Raw genomic sequence first — 15,649 nt, forward strand, 5'->3', positions numbered from 1 at the left:
AGCCAGTCTTTTGAATCATGTCATGTCTCAGGGCCATCTTCGATTAAATGGCTGCTGTCCAGCTCGACAAGCAAAAAGCTATTTCAGAGGAGATGTCTTCAGGTACTGCTACTATTTTAGTGTGATACGGCTCAGCATTCTGTGTTTTCCTGCTACACAGCATTCTTTGTCATGGTTCCCTCCTGCCTGGTGCAGATAGCTAATAAGATGCACATGGTTTCACTATTTTACAATAGTCTCCCTGTTTCTTTAGTTGTTTCTAAGGTTGGGGCAGAGGGAGAAAATCGGAACAGACTGAGCCATAGGTCAACATACATATCATTATATCAAATTTGATTAAAAGATCAGCTCTTTTGCCATTTTCCCTGGGATGGGTATGACATTAGAAAGCATTCAGTAAGACTCCACTCATCTAGATAAGTAGCAACTCATCTGTTTGACTGTTTATGCAGCAATCTTCCCCCTTCTCTCTCTCTCTCTCTCTCTCTCTCTCTCTCTCTCTCTCTCCTGGTACAGCATTCTTAAATTGCCTCAATAAAAAATGGCTTGAAATAATTTTGTACCCCTAAGAAGAACAATTATAATCCTATAAAGGGGTGGGGGGGGGAGTTCTTGCCACATAGTTAAGTCACTTATCATACAAGGAATTGTGGGAGAATTGCTGTTTTCCTTTTCTGGACTTAAAGCTGCAATTCCAAGCACACTCACCTGTGAGATGTTGTTGTTTTGGAGGCAGTAGCTAGGTACTTTCTCCAGAGTGCAAGGCACTTACTTACCTCCTCTATCCACCCTTTTGAAAGAAGAGGATTGCCAAGAGCAGGTGCAGCTATCCAGAGATGAAGACAAGCCAGGAGTGCATTGTCCGTGCGTTGTCAGAACAGCAATTATTATCTTCTTTTCTTCTTTGTCAGGAGGAGCAGCTAGGCACTCCCTCAGGGAATTGCTTTGTTGTTCTGCAACACCCCCCACCCCTTCACTCACCCACCTGTCCACCACATTTTTCTTGACATCTGTTTTCCAAAGTTTCGCCTCCACCCCCGTCTGATAACAGTCAGATCCCATTGACCAGAGGCTGTTATGGCATTTACATTTTATTAACCATTTATTTCATTAATTGTTTTACTCTCACAGTACAATCTTGTGGTGGTTTATTATTAAATGTATATATACTTTTTTTCCTTTAAATTTTGCTTTTGGAAAATAAATAAAGAGATAAGTGAACCATATAGGTAGATTACTTTCTGGAGCCTTGGTTAAACTTCATGATTGGATCTCCACATCAGACCTGTGAAAAAACACAGCTCCCTCCCCCCCCCACCCCAATTTGGATGGAAGCTGACAGATTAAAACAGAAAAAGACCACCACAACCATAGTCCTGGCTGTGCAAACTGAGGGGGGAAGCACAAGGGATCTTGTTCTTGAAACAAAATATATAGGATATGCATTACAAAAAATAATCGTCATCATCATATTCTCATTTGCTTTTAATTGCGTAGGTTAAGTCAGTTATACACGGATTTCAGACTCTGGCTTGATGCTTGTTAGCAAAATCCATCAACTATCTGCCCTTCCCTGAGTTCATTGCCACTTACAGAGGGACAGGCACGGCAATGGGGCCAAGGCTGTGGCATCTCAGCACAACTGACACTGGGGATCAGCAAACTAATGTGTCAAGTCACCTCTTGGGTTTATTCCCATCATTTAATTTTGGCAGCTTTCAGTATAGGTTTCTAGCTATATGAGCAATCCTCCCTTGGCCTCTGCCTAGTATCTTACATGGTGACCCTCAGCCTAGAGGTGGGGAAGAAGGGGAAAAAAACATATAGCAGGCTTCATAGTGAGAGCCAGGAGATGGATTTTGCAAGCAAGGAAAAGCTGACATCCACAATGCAAGATGAATTGGATGCTATCTCTATTCTTAATGCTATCACAAGCGACAACATTATTGGCAAGACGACGACAGAATTCCATGCCTCTCCACAGCTTTGTAGACAACTGATTTTGGAGCCAGTGCCAATAGCTGCACAATGCTGACACAACATAATGCAAAGGGGCCTTCTTGTCTTTGTGTCCCTACTCAGGCAGCCATTTAATTGGGAATCTCTTCCCCTGGACACTGAAGAGACCGAAGTCTTTACTGTATGGGAGATGGGTGGCATGTGAGATGGAACCAGCATTCTCTAGAGAGCGGGAACATCAGTAGTTCTCTTGCAGGCAGCACACCATGCATGCAATCACAGGGTGCCAGGTATACATATAGCTTCCCCTGTGTTCGGTCTAGGGGGCAAGTGCCTGAAGTGGGGGGGGGGATGAATGGGAGGAGGGACCCTCTGCACAGGCCTGTTCTGTATGTGTGCTGCAATATCTGCATCCATTACCAAGCTGAATAATAGCACTTCTTGCAAAAGGAGAACAGGAGGTGGGGGTAGGATTTAAGGCAGTGGTACAATGATAAGTGAACTCCTTGCTCTCTATGAGGAGGTAGCAGGCCATTTCTTGTGCTTATGGGGTTCTGCTGTGAGCAAAAGGAGTTAGAGGATGGCTGGAGCAACTTATAGATTGAATGGACATCAGAGGGGAAGGTCTCCTGTCCTGTCACGCAGCTTCTCAAATGTGTCACTCCGATTTCCCCAACAGACACCCAGGAAGTGGGGGCAAGTTTCCTGCTTTCCCTTCCGTAGTGGCAGCCAACTCTGTAGTATTTTCAGCAGCACCGAGAGACTCTCTCTTCCTTAGGGCTTTCCTTTCGTCTTTTACCAGTGGAACAGTAAATGCAAGAGAAGGTGGCCGGTGGCATATAGAGTAGTAAGATACACACAGAACTATCCAAGACTGGCAGCCTGCTAGCATGCGACTGCCAGGGCCAGCACTTGGCACAAAATAGGTAGCAGCCACAGACGTTCTAGGTAGAGTATGTAGAACACTAGGTGAGTCCTGAATTAATTCCTGATTCAAAGGAAAACCCACTCCTGTTCTAGGAAGGAATCATCCTCTTAGTTTGTAGGAGCCATAACGCCAAGCAACCAGAGAAGCAGTCATGGGCAGTGGTGGTGAAACCCGGTGAGAATATATATACTCATTTTCTGCTGCTCCTGAAGGTACTGGCTTGGAAGAAAAGCAAGAGGCTGCTTCTCTCCCCTCCCCTCTGACTCAAAATCATCAGTAGCTAAATCAGGAGGGGAAAAAGTGTTCAAGTTACGGGGGGTTGCACAGCAGCAGCAGCCAACACTAAACATTCAAGTCGATAGTTTCACTATGTACACCATGAGTGAGACACGGTCCCACCTGCCAGAAGATGTCCTGCTCTTGACAGAGCAGCCACACACACTGTTATCTGATTCGCTTCTCCACCGAGTACACAGAGATGTAGTAGTCATTGCTTCCAACTGCCAGGTGAGGCTGTGGAAAGGAGAGGGGAAATAAAATCAGTGCATATATAGCAGGGTTCTGCTGGTTTTGATTGGCTTTTGAAGCTAGTCAGAATTTATACTCGCCACCAGCCCTGCTCCTCACTCAAGAGGGAAGGGGTTAGAGTCTTGATTATTATTATTTATTTAATTTCTATACCGCCCTATACCCGAAGGTCTCAGGGCGGTTCACATAAAATTTTGTGATGTCACACCAGGTTGTCTGACTGCCACTGAAGCCTAAGTACAGAGGCAAGCCCCTTCACCCTCTTTCTCAGCTTCAAGCTGGATATAATGGGCCAAAGCTCTTACCACTTGCTCTGAGCCCAGAGAGGTTCAGAAAGCAGCAAAACATTGACAGTTAAGGCACTAATCTGTTTTATTCTGCTTCTGTTAGGCAACATTTATGTTGCTTTTATTGATTTTAATTATTGTATTTTGTATTACGAAGTTGGATGGTTTATTGAGTTGTGGCCATAAAAGCTCTTACCTACCTCTGTTTCATCCTCTACAGTGATAGTCAACTTCCAGTAATTTCTGTTATGCTGGAAATCCTTTCTCCACTAATTTCCCCTGTTTGTTTCCAGTGGATTGAAAATCCACCAATACAGTTGAGTTCCAACATACATGAGGGTACAGTTCCAAGGGTTGTGCAAAGACACGAAAATTGTAAATAGGAAAAAATGCATTTTCCTTGTCTGGCAAGGTGTTGAGAGTCCCATGGGAAGGTCTCCCCTGTGTGTGTGTCTCTGCTGCCCCCCTCCTTCAGGTGCGAATGGCCATTGCAAGGAAGGAGGAGTGGGGCAGACAGAGAGAGATGCAGGCAGAAGAAAAAGGCTCTAATGGATCTGGAATGGAGCTGCAGCCAAGTGTGTAAAGTTGAATTTGTGAAAGTAAAATGCACATATGATGTGACTTGACTGTATACCTAGTTGCAACCTCGTATCTACTTTGCACTATTCATCAGGCATCTCTTCCTTTGATCACCTGGAGCAGAAGCATTTGTTTGGCCATGGTCAGAAACAGGATCATGGACTAGATGGATCCATGGCTTGACCAAGTGAACTTGTAACTTGACAGCTACTAGAAAATAGTAGATTCTGGGAACCTTGTCTAAGCAAATAAAAGAACCCTACTAGAACTTGCATGTAATCTGAAATAAATAAATAAATAAATAAATGCTCCCCACCCCACCCCCCAATGAGCTAGTTCAATGAATTTTCTCACTGAATTTGAGTATTCTGAATTTGGAAATATTGTGTGTGTGTCCCTCTCAACAGCTTCACTAAGTCATCTTTATAATAGCTATTCAGAACAAATTAAGGGTAACAATTGAGATGTTCTACAGTAGAAATGAGACTGACCCAGTGTGGATGGAAGGCTAGGCAGCTGATGGCACCCACTCGCTGGCCCATGAATCCATCGTAGTACTTGATATTGTTGATCAGCTCACCATTCCCATTGTAGATTGCAGTGAATTGATTCATAGAGCCACTGCAGAGGGAAACAGAGAACATAGGACATTGGTGACATTAAACAACTGGTGGTTAAGTCCTAGAGATGAAGTTTTTCTATGCTTGTGCCATTTGCGGAGCAAGAAGCAAGTGATCTTACAACAGCAAATGGGATTTTCTTTAAGCCATGAAATCTTCAGCACAATCTCAGCTATTAGCAGGTTCACAATGGAAAATTCACATGCTCAGTAGGAGATTTAGGGAGGCAGGATGGGAGACACAACAGCAGGCAGGGAGAACATAACTGTGAGATGGTTTTGAGTGAAAACCCCAGGCACCAAACTGCTGACACTGGACAGCAAGTCCCTAGCAAATAGTGCACTTTCTGCTCTTAAGGAAGGGAAACCCACATAATACGGTGAGCTGCAACACCCACCATAATTGAAATCCATGTGCTGCAGGTTCAATGAAGCATACAAGAATTGAAATACCTCAGCTGCAAACACGTGAAATAAGCCACACTGTTTATGCCAAGGAAAATAAATACAAGTGTTTAACAATGGAGCAGGTGATATGCAGGCTGCATTTAGAACTTACCATGCAAACAGGTTGGCTTGTGGGTGGATGTCCAGAGCTGTCAGTCCTTTTACTATCTGCAGGACCTTCACTGATTCTGGCATCCTTGGGTCAAAGAAACGGACATCTCCATTAACACTGCAAAGAGATAAAACATGGGGCTATTACCTGTTTGCTCTAACAAGGAGAGCAGATCTACTTATCCCAGAACCTGGCTAAAATTAGGAGAGTATTAGTATCAATGCTCAATTTGCCAGCAATGTCCCTTTGTGAAAACCAGCATACTTGCCACCCACTGCAGTCTGTTTCAGGTAGCCCTAGATGCTGCAGAAGCAAACATAAGGTTACTCACACACAAGGAATCAGTGTACACGAATCAATTCATTATTCCTCCTGTTCAACTCATTGGCATTAAATACCACTAGAAAACCACTGACTGGCTTTGCTGTTTGACTGATTTCTGGACTTTGAGACCCCTTGTATTCCCCTGGAACAAGGTAAATGATAACAGGGTTACTTTAACCATATGCAAACATCCTGTGACTTTGGGCTAATGGTCCTGTGACAGATTTTTGGCAGGTTGAAGACCTTTAACACTGGACAAGATGCTTTATAGTGGCATCAGTGAATGGTTAAGATCACAATAATTGGTGAAGTGAAATTTCTAACTTTCAGCTTGATTACTGTCTTGTCATAAATATAATGGATTCATAGCTAATGAAACTGGCCTTCCAGTTCATAGCTCATGAAACTGGCCTTCCGTCCTAATCCTTTAAATGCTGTAAGGTGTGTCCAAGTGATGATTCTATGAGGAAAACAAGGTTGAAACATGGGGTCTACTCACTGAGCAGATTGTTTCTTGAGCAGAGGATTTGGGCAAAATGTAAGGGAGATGGATAAAACCAGGTCTGCTAAGAAACTGAAGGAATTATAGTCCTTGTCTGTAGTTTTCAGAGCAGAGAGATTAATGAAAAACTAGTAGAATAAGGAAGGCAAATGAGAAAATGTTGCTGAGAAAATTGTAGCCAAAGCCTGATCAGCTGAAGTTATCTTAATTCAGTCAAATGACTGTATTTTATTGAGAATTTACTATTTTATGTACAATGCTTAAGGATTTCTTTTTCTTTTTATAATGCAGTTTATAAAATTTCTTCAATAAATAATTTTGATTACAGAGAATGGCTATTTAAGTGTAAAAATCTAGTCGGAGGGCCTTAAACTTTGGTTATAACTAATTCTCTACTCCCTGCATCACCACAATTGCTGGTCTGAGGATGTAACAGAGCCTGCTAAGAAGCAGCATTCAGGTAACTGGGATCTGGATCTCGTTAGGTAACCCTATAGTCTATCTCATGCTGCTCTTCCCTACATGACTTCCTTAGTCTCCAGCTGCAGCATTTCATAATGAGGACTCAACATGGGGCTTCCCTACTGCAGTTCAGATCCTTCCGCTCTCTCTTGTGATACTTCAAATATCTGACCTGCATGCCCCGTCTCTCTTAGAACTTTCCCTTCATTTAGGGTTCATTATATCTCTCTTCTTTCTGGAACCTTGTAATTTAATTAAAGACCTAATAGCCTTCATAGTGTAACCCATGGCTGGTTACAGCCTGTGGAGCCTGACAGTATAAAAAAAGGCAAAGGAAAACATAGTACAAAAAAAGAATAGTGAGCAGGGCTTTAAGTTGCACCAACTTCTGGTTGGTGCAAGGAGAAGACTCTACTGCTGTACTGCCAAACAAAACGGCAACGAAGACACAGCAATAAAAAGACTGAAGATGAAAGCACCAATATTTGATTCCTTGTATGCATCCAGCTAATGGAGCTGGTGAAAGCTAATGGAGACTGGTGAAGATCCACTTGAAAGCTGAGTGTTTACAGCCCATCTTCAACACGCACAGCTGAAAAGTACAGACCATGTTCTAAGATTTGATTCCAAAAAAAGCTGTGGGTGCAGAAGAGAAACTAATACCTCACAGACAGTCAGATCTGGAAAGCCAAAGGTCAATAACAAATGCTACAAAATGAAGAACTACAGAGAAAAGCACTCCAGCTGTCACTCCCTAGTGTTAAGCTGTCAGAGATGTGGCAGGATCCTCAGGAAGTATCTGCAGCACCACTTAGAGAGGGCAGAACCAGGGTTAAAATATCCAAGAGAGGCAAAGCTTCAAATTATTACTCAACATAAGGAAACATTCTAAAAAAACACACACAAAAAACACATAAGGAAACATTTTGATTAAAAATAAGTCTTCAGGTTTACTGTAAATTAATGTATGTGACATCTAATCATGAAATGATTTATTCCATGTTCTTAATTCCTGCTGCCCTTTATTTATCTTATAAAAATTGCTTTTATTGTATTTTCTTTTATATCCATTAGTGTGCATTAAAAGTAAGTGAAACAATATAAAAGTAATGAATGGAATAATAAACAATGTGAAAGGTTCATTTCAGGGTATAAAATATGCAATTAATAAGATGTTAAACTTGCTGAGGGGACAGAGACAGAGCACTTAGTGATATTAATTGTATTTATTTTTTGGGTAGCAGATTGCTGCTGCTCTTTCTTGATTGGTCCAGCTGCTCCTAATATTACTCTCATTCATATGTTGACCCAGCTAAATATTATTCTCATTCACATGCAATGCTAAGCTGACCCATGGCTGAGCATGAACAAGCAAACCTATGGGCTTCCAGAGATGAGATGATGGTCAGTTGACTCTTCCCTGGTCTAGGTCTCCCAGACAATCACGAGCTGTTTAAACCATAGGAGACACCTTGGTTATAGCTTGTGGTTTGTCTGGGAGAGCTAAGCCATGAGCCTGGGGTATGGATGACACACTAAACCATACTATGGATTAGCTCAGCATAGTGCAGCATCAAAATGACCAAGGAGGAGCAATGTGGTTATAGCCTCCTCTCTGGGAGCCCATGTGTTTCCTTGCTCATGCTCAGCCATGGTTTGCCTTAGCATTACACACAAACTAGGCCATTGTCTCCTACTTGATCGGTTCAGCAACCCTAATATTATCTGCCCTAACAGTATTGCTTCTGCAGCAGCTGTCCAAGGCTTCAGGCAGAGGCTTTAACAAACTTGCTACCTGGGATCCTTTGGACTGAATAGGCTAACCTGAGACACCATCTGCATGTGCTATGCCATTAGGCCTTATGGTGTGCTGCATATGCCTTTTGCATTGGGACAAAGGAAGTAAGAACAACTAAATCAGGACGGATTTAAGCCAGACCATGGAGAAAATTTAATAGCAGATCCTGAGTGTGCCAGCATAATCAGTACGCACATCAGTAATGTAGAATCCCAACAGTTGAGTTTAACGAAGCTGCCTGTGTGCTGAAGTAATCGAGGAAACGCAACAAACTTCTCAAAAGGATTAAACAGGATGAGACAGCACCATGATTCATCCTTCAGCTTCTTCAACGAGTTCTGACCACAGCAGTGCCTGAGGCTGAGGTGTTGGATGGAATACTTGTGCCTACTGCTACATTTTATTTTAGTGATGAGAAACTTGCTCGACCTCAGAGGGCTACTATTACTAGAAACATCCTGTAACTGTTCTAACCACAGAAAAGGGAAGAGTACATAAGCATCTTTTTTCCAGTCCTTCAGGAACAGAGGTACATGCAAGAAGGAGGAAAGGGTGTCCTTAAGTAACAAAAAGATGAACCCAAGCCAACATCTGTAAGATGCCCATGCTATGCAAATCAAGACCCCAAAGTTAGAACTGACCTTCAGAGAGCTGCTTTTGTTGTGAGAAGTACAGAGTTTAGACTTTTATCCGCAATCATTCATCTCTCTGTTTCCTGGTACATAAATCATTTGTCAAGCTTCTGCTGGCCTTCTTAAGAACACCATTCATGATCCTATTCCCTACAGATGTTCTTTGGGTTCTTAGTGTTAGTGTTTCAGTATAAATGTTTATCACCCACTGTGAAGTACAAGCCTTATAGTAAGTATGCCACTCACTCTTGAACAGAATCATGGAGTGTGCCTGATGTATGACTAGAAAGGATCACATTTTACATATGCACCCACTGCAAGAGGGTGATTCAAATAGGCTAGTGCTGTGAAGGCCAGTTACTCCAACCTAGCCAATACTCTGTCTGCTGAACAGCTATCTTACAATAGACTACTGCCTTCCATGTTAGTTTATTAGTTAATTTATAATTAATCAATGCTCAAAGCATTGTACTACATAGGTTCCTAGCTGCTCTCATATCCAGGCACAAACTGACCCAGGTCTTGGCTTTAGTAAGGTCGTTGAATCATGGTTCTTTAGGCTGTGCAAGCTGAATTAATCTAAAACTGAAGTGCATAATCTTTTGCTGAAACATCAAACTACATACTGCATGCTGTTGAGAGTCAATATGGCTTGCTAGGCTGATCTAATTGATGTGGAACATGCCCAGTTCCAGGTAAAATTCCAATCCCTTTCTGAATCTTGTGAGAAGCACCCTTTGTTTGAAAGATAAGATAATGCTCTAATGTCAGGTGGGGCCTACCAAAATAAATTCAGAGTCAAATAGATTCTCATCTGGCAAGAGGAACTACTTCAACCAGCTTCCAGGAAAAACAGAACTTATAACACTTGCTGCCCCTTCTTTGGGGGTGGAAAAGCATTACCTCTTACAGCATTATATTTTCTTTCAATTCTGTATACAAGGAAGAAGTTCTCTGGAAACAAACTATGACTTAGTGGTAGTAAATTATAGTCTGCTGTCCTTTGAATGGGGTAATAAATAAACACAGTGCTCCTCCACCATATTTATGAAGCATGAGAAATGGATTTATGCACAGAAAATTGCTAGATGGGGAAATAATTCTGCATAGCAATAAGCCCAGAACATGCAATACAATCTATCCCTTGGTGTTTTTTAAGCATTTTGTCTCAGTAGCAAGTCTTGCTCTAGCCAGTTACTTCCTACCTTTTACTTTACAGCTATCAGATAAGTATTTCTGTTTAAGATTAGGATCCAGTGTTGTTACCTGTCATGCCAGGCTCTGATCCCACCTTGGTCCCCATCTAGACCTTCCAATGATCAATGACCTAAGTGAGTAGACAAAGCCCCACAATGCCAGGGCCCTGAGGTCTGTGAAAGGGCCTCCAAGGGATGTATTAGAAGATTCCTTGGAGTGGATTCCTGATCCAGCTTGGCTAACTCAAGTGAGGGAGGTTGAATCATCGCCTAGTTCTTTGGAAACACCAGCACCAGAAGGTCCAAGCCCTGGCAGCTGGTTCAACATTGGAGTCCATGCCTGAGAGTCAATGTGACAACAGAACTCTTGCATAAAGGGCTCTTTCTGAGTAACAACCTTCCTCAACAATAAAGGCTCTTAGAGCAGACTCAAGCACCTGAACTGGTATTGGGCCTGGCCTGAGACACTAGGCTATACAGTGGTACCTCGAGTTACAAACACCTCCGGTTACAAACACTTCAGGTTACAAACTTCGCTAACCTGGAAGAATTACCTCGAGTTGAGAACTTTGGAATGGAAATCGTGTGCTGGCAGCGCAGTGGCAGCAAGAGGCCCCATTAGTGAAAGCACACCTCTAGTTAAGAACAGATTCAGGATAAGAATGGACCTGCAGAACGAATTAAGTTTGTAACTAGAGGTACCACTGCATATCAAGCTTCACTTGGTCTGCTAGTTACTGGAAACAACACAAGCCAGCCAGCTCCCTCCTCCCAGACCCAACTCCTTTGCCTGCCTTGCTTTCTTAAGAATCTCTTCAGTTTTTGACCCCTAGACTCCTGCTTATTAATGCTGACCCTTGATTACATTTGGATCCAGATTGGATTTCTCTGACCTTGGTTTGACCTGAGCCTTGCTTTCTGGACTCTCTTTCCAAACGTTTGGTGATATTGTGTGTGGGACTAAGGCTGCAGTGGGTTCCACTGGGGACCTGCCTCCACTTAGCTCACAAACTCCAGCCAGAGCATGGCATGATCTTATTTAGGATCCTTAACTTTAAAGTGAAGGCTGAGCATTCAGAAGATAATGCCACAAATTTATGGGTGACCCTTCCCAAAAGCCAATAGAAGCTGACTTAGAACACAGTGCCCTCACTCACAGGATTAAGCCATGTAAGAAAGGAAGCAGAGTAAATTTTGCACTCCCATTTGTGTACATAGAATGACTCACAATGCACTGCATCAAGCGTTAAATTTGTGGGGCTTTGCTTTCTTTGAGGTACCACTCCTACAATATTATGCAGTTCCCACACTCAGTTCTTCCAGTCTGGTGGGCCGCAACCTGAAATGGTTGATCATCATCAGAAGAATGTATCTAATTTGAGGAGGATTAGATTGTTTTTCCTGACTGAAGTTTGCTGTGACCAAGTTTGAAAACCCTTGCTCTAAGGAACAAGGTTACCCGTTCATCCGCTCTCCCATCTTGGGAGCAGGAATTAATTGCAGAGTAGAAATGCCAAAGTGAAGAGCTCAAATCTCATCACTGTTTAAATACCAGAGACAGATTTTTAAACAAGAGAGGGCAAAATACTGTTTTGACAGGAAAATGTCGCATAAATATTCAGAGGCCCTTGTTCCTTTTCATTTCATTTTCTTTTACCTGACACTCATGATGTTGCCTTCAGGATGTTTCTGCAAATACGCTTTCACCACCCAGGCTGTGTGCTCTCGATAGGTCATCACTCGGCTACAAGAGAGAGACAAAACTTTGTAAGACAAAGCTGGAAAAAGGCCATAAACCAACTCATGAACCATAAATGTGAAAGGGAAATCATCTCCTTGCTGTGGCTAGGTTCCCAGTTAGGTAAGTTGCAAGACTTTGAACCAGAGATTTTGAGTACGGGCATTATATTTTGCAACTGCATGTTCCAACATGTGCCCTGTGTCAGATAAAGCATAAGAGGAAATGAGAGGGGAGGAGAAAAGGTAGGAGGGAATGACCCCATGTTTTTGCTCTAGGACATAATAAGTAAATGTCTTAGTAAAAACTTAGCTCTGATGTCTTTTACAACGTATGTATTTCAGGAAGAAGAAAAATCAATGCAATATTCTTCTCCCCTTCTTTAATAAACAAAACAAAACTGTAAAAATTTATTTCTCTTGCAGCTCAAGTTGATAAAAATTGCATCACCTCATAGCATTTGTTTCCAGGTCATAGCTTTTTTGAAATGAGTAGGTGAGAAATATAGAGTCCGACAGGTAATCCCTGAGCAAATGGTGATAGAAGGTTATGGTAGGGTTTGAATAACGTTGGTGCTAGAGGACACATGGAACCTTGAATTGAGATAAGTTATCATGAGTGCTTAACCACAGAGCCATCAAATGATAGACGTGCTTCACACAATTGCAGGGGGTTGGACTAGATGACTATCGTGGTTCTTTCCAACTCTACAATTCTATAATTCTATTTAGACAATAATGTACAGATTCTAGAAATTAAGACCCTCGGGATTGTGCCCCTTGTTTAATGTAATCTACAAAATATGGGAAGACATCTTCTTAAGGTGCTGCAAACCAGAAGACAGGATGCGATGGGGGAAAGAGCCTCTTACCAGAAAAGATTCATATAGCACAATTTCCACTATGCCATCACAAAGTTTTTTTTAAAAGAGAAGTTCTGCAGTGGTGCAAGGGAAATTGCCCAAACATTAGAAATGGACTCCCCACCCCCCACTCTGCACTCCCTGGAAAAAATGGATGCATTCTTTGGGTTGCATTCAACCACGTTGAACTTCATGCACAGAACAACTCCAGTGAGTGCAATGGAACTTCCCCTTCCTCTCCTACCATGCCATGTGACCCCCAGATTTACTCTAGGGATTCCCCTATCTCTCTAGAGCATACCTGGGAGTAGAATAGGGCTGCATGGGACCTGGAGAGGGAAAGGAAGTTCCACTGCACTTGCACGCACACAATAATTTAGCTGGATTCAACCTAATATCCTTTTCACATTACGTTTTCACACATGCTATAATAAAATAATAATAATAATAATAATAATAATAATAATAATAATAATAATAATAATAAATAATAAAAATAAATAAATAGGATGGGGGTTCCAAGAACAGCCAGATCTCTAGTGTGTTTGGAGGCATTGAAACAACGGCAAGAATAGTAGTAGTGAATGCAAAGTGAATGCAACTTGCTAGTTGTAAAAATTGGATGTCTCTTACCATTCGCTCAGAGCCATCCGCCGGTCATAAACACGAACTGAACCATCACCAAGCCCTGCTACAATGAGTGAACGATGCGAGTCACAGGACAGGCTGGTGACACAGCTGTCAGCCCCTGTGGGAATATCCTAGGAGAGAAAAACACAGTCCTAAACTAAGACAGCTGGGAGATTTTAAGTGCACTGGCCATATATATAGCCCAGTGTTACCCCTGCAGTGGGGTCCACACATGAACACTGATGCTGAATAATGGTAACAAGGTGGTTGTGACAGCTTTACCATGCAGGCTCAGATTTTGGCTTAAGACTGGGGGTGAACAAATTGCCTCTGGAAACAAACTAACTTCTGGTAGTGAAAAGGGCTGAGGTTTTTAATGAAGACATCAAGGACACCTATTCTGAGCTGCAGCATCAGGCTAATTGGTTCTCTTCTTCAAGCAAAGAGGAAGGCATAAATATTATCAGAACAGCATCATCTCCATGGTGAGATTCAGGAACTTGTGTGGGTCTATGCCTTATTATGTATTAAAATTTCTATATTGGATAATACTAATTTTAATAAAAAATGTCTTAGGTCTGTTTCACATGGTTTAAATCAGGGGTCAGCAAACTTTTTCAGCAGGAGGCCGGTCCACTGTCCCTCAGACCTTGTGGGGTGGCCGGAGTATATTTTGAAAAAAAATAAATGAATGAAATTCTTATGCCCCACAAATAACCCAGAGATGCATTTTAAATAAAAGGACACATTCTACTCATGTAAAAACACGCCGATTCCTGGACCATCTGCAGGCTGGATTTAGAAGGAAATTGGGCCAGATCTGGCCCTTGGGCCTTTCTTTGCCTACCCATGGTTTGTTTTGGAAAATGTAATCTGGGCTACTTTACACCTATATGCATACTGGTATATATGAAAATTGGGTCATGAATTTCCTTTTGACTGTGATATATATTTCACACAAGTGTTCATCAACTTCCTGATGTGTCTACTCACTAAAGCAAACCTTTGCATTGGAACAAGTAGCATGTGATCTTAGCCCTTCAGTTTGAAGGGAAGCCCTGATTAACCACATTAAAAAGTCCTAATTAACTAAGATAAATGTCCAGGAGGAGATTCTTTTCCGCAAAAACATATTTGTCCCTGACCAGCCATAAATACTACATTGAAGGGCAGGATGGATAGATGAGTGCTGTTTAAACAAACACACACCATTTCCCTGGAGAGAAATAAATCTGCTCCAGCTGAAAATACACCTGGCAGCTAACTAGTGCATGTAAGAGAGGTATGTTATGGCAGCCATTGCTTTCTAAATAAGTATCTATTAAAGGAAGAACTCTGCAGGGCAACAGCTCTTTATTGGGCATTAGATCAGGCCACAAATGCCACAAAAGCAGATTAAATATATATTTAAGAGCAGAAAGCACTGAGAAGGGAACTAACAGCAGGAAGGCCTGGTGAGAAGGAGACACTTCTTATGCACCCAGTCAAATAGCAAAGGTGAATTACTAAAAGTGGCAGAACTACAAAGAGAACTGCAAATGCAACTAGCCTTTCTACTTCACATTTTTTTGTGCAGCTTTTTAAGGGTGATTATAAAAGTACATAGCCTGCCATGAACTCTAAAGCCCTGCATTTCCTCTGGGGAGAAAGACGTTACCAAAAAGTGTTTCCTTTTAAATGATGGAAGCTGTTCCACTTTGACATGCTGCTGCTCCCCAAGCCTTGCAGCAAAAAGGTTTAGAGCCCTTTATAATCTCTTTGGAGTCAGGAATTCTCCCTCATATTTTTATGGAAAGTAAACTGTGCAAGATGAAACATTGCATGCCCATGGTCAAGGTTGAAATAGAAACCTGGAGTCCTGACAGGCTGCAACAAGATTCTATGCTGCATGTGTTCATGCTCTGCAGAAAAATGGTAAGAACAGAAACCAAGGGCAGTGTACTTTATGAAAGAACAACTCTGCAAAATAATAAACACAAAGAGCAATGCTGGTATATTGTTGGAAAGACACCCGACAACGTTATTCTAAGGCTATAGCCCTTTCCT

At 42.0% G+C, this 15,649-nt stretch overlaps 1 protein-coding gene across 2 annotated transcripts in view; it reads right to left on the reverse strand.

Annotated features, from left to right (window-relative positions):
* Positions 1–1,073: 1,073 nt before the first annotated feature.
* The window catches only part of RPTOR (regulatory associated protein of MTOR complex 1), a 328,366-nt gene continuing 313,790 nt past the window's right edge, over positions 1,074–15,649 (reverse strand). For both annotated transcript variants that reach the window (XM_081849519.1, XM_081849518.1), the window contains 5 exons: positions 13,607–13,734; positions 12,031–12,117; positions 5,460–5,576; positions 4,773–4,902; positions 1,074–3,400 (listed from right to left, as the gene is read on the reverse strand). In XM_081849519.1, coding sequence (XP_081705645.1) covers positions 3,332–3,400; positions 4,773–4,902; positions 5,460–5,576; positions 12,031–12,117; positions 13,607–13,734 — 531 coding nt within the window. In that variant the 3' untranslated portion in view covers positions 1,074–3,331. The remainder of the gene's footprint in view (positions 3,401–4,772; positions 4,903–5,459; positions 5,577–12,030; positions 12,118–13,606; positions 13,735–15,649) is intronic.

Source organism: Podarcis erhardii (assembly GCF_964252035.2).
Source record: "Podarcis erhardii genome assembly, chromosome: 2".
NCBI classification, from domain to species: Eukaryota; Metazoa; Chordata; class Lepidosauria; order Squamata; family Lacertidae; genus Podarcis; species Podarcis erhardii.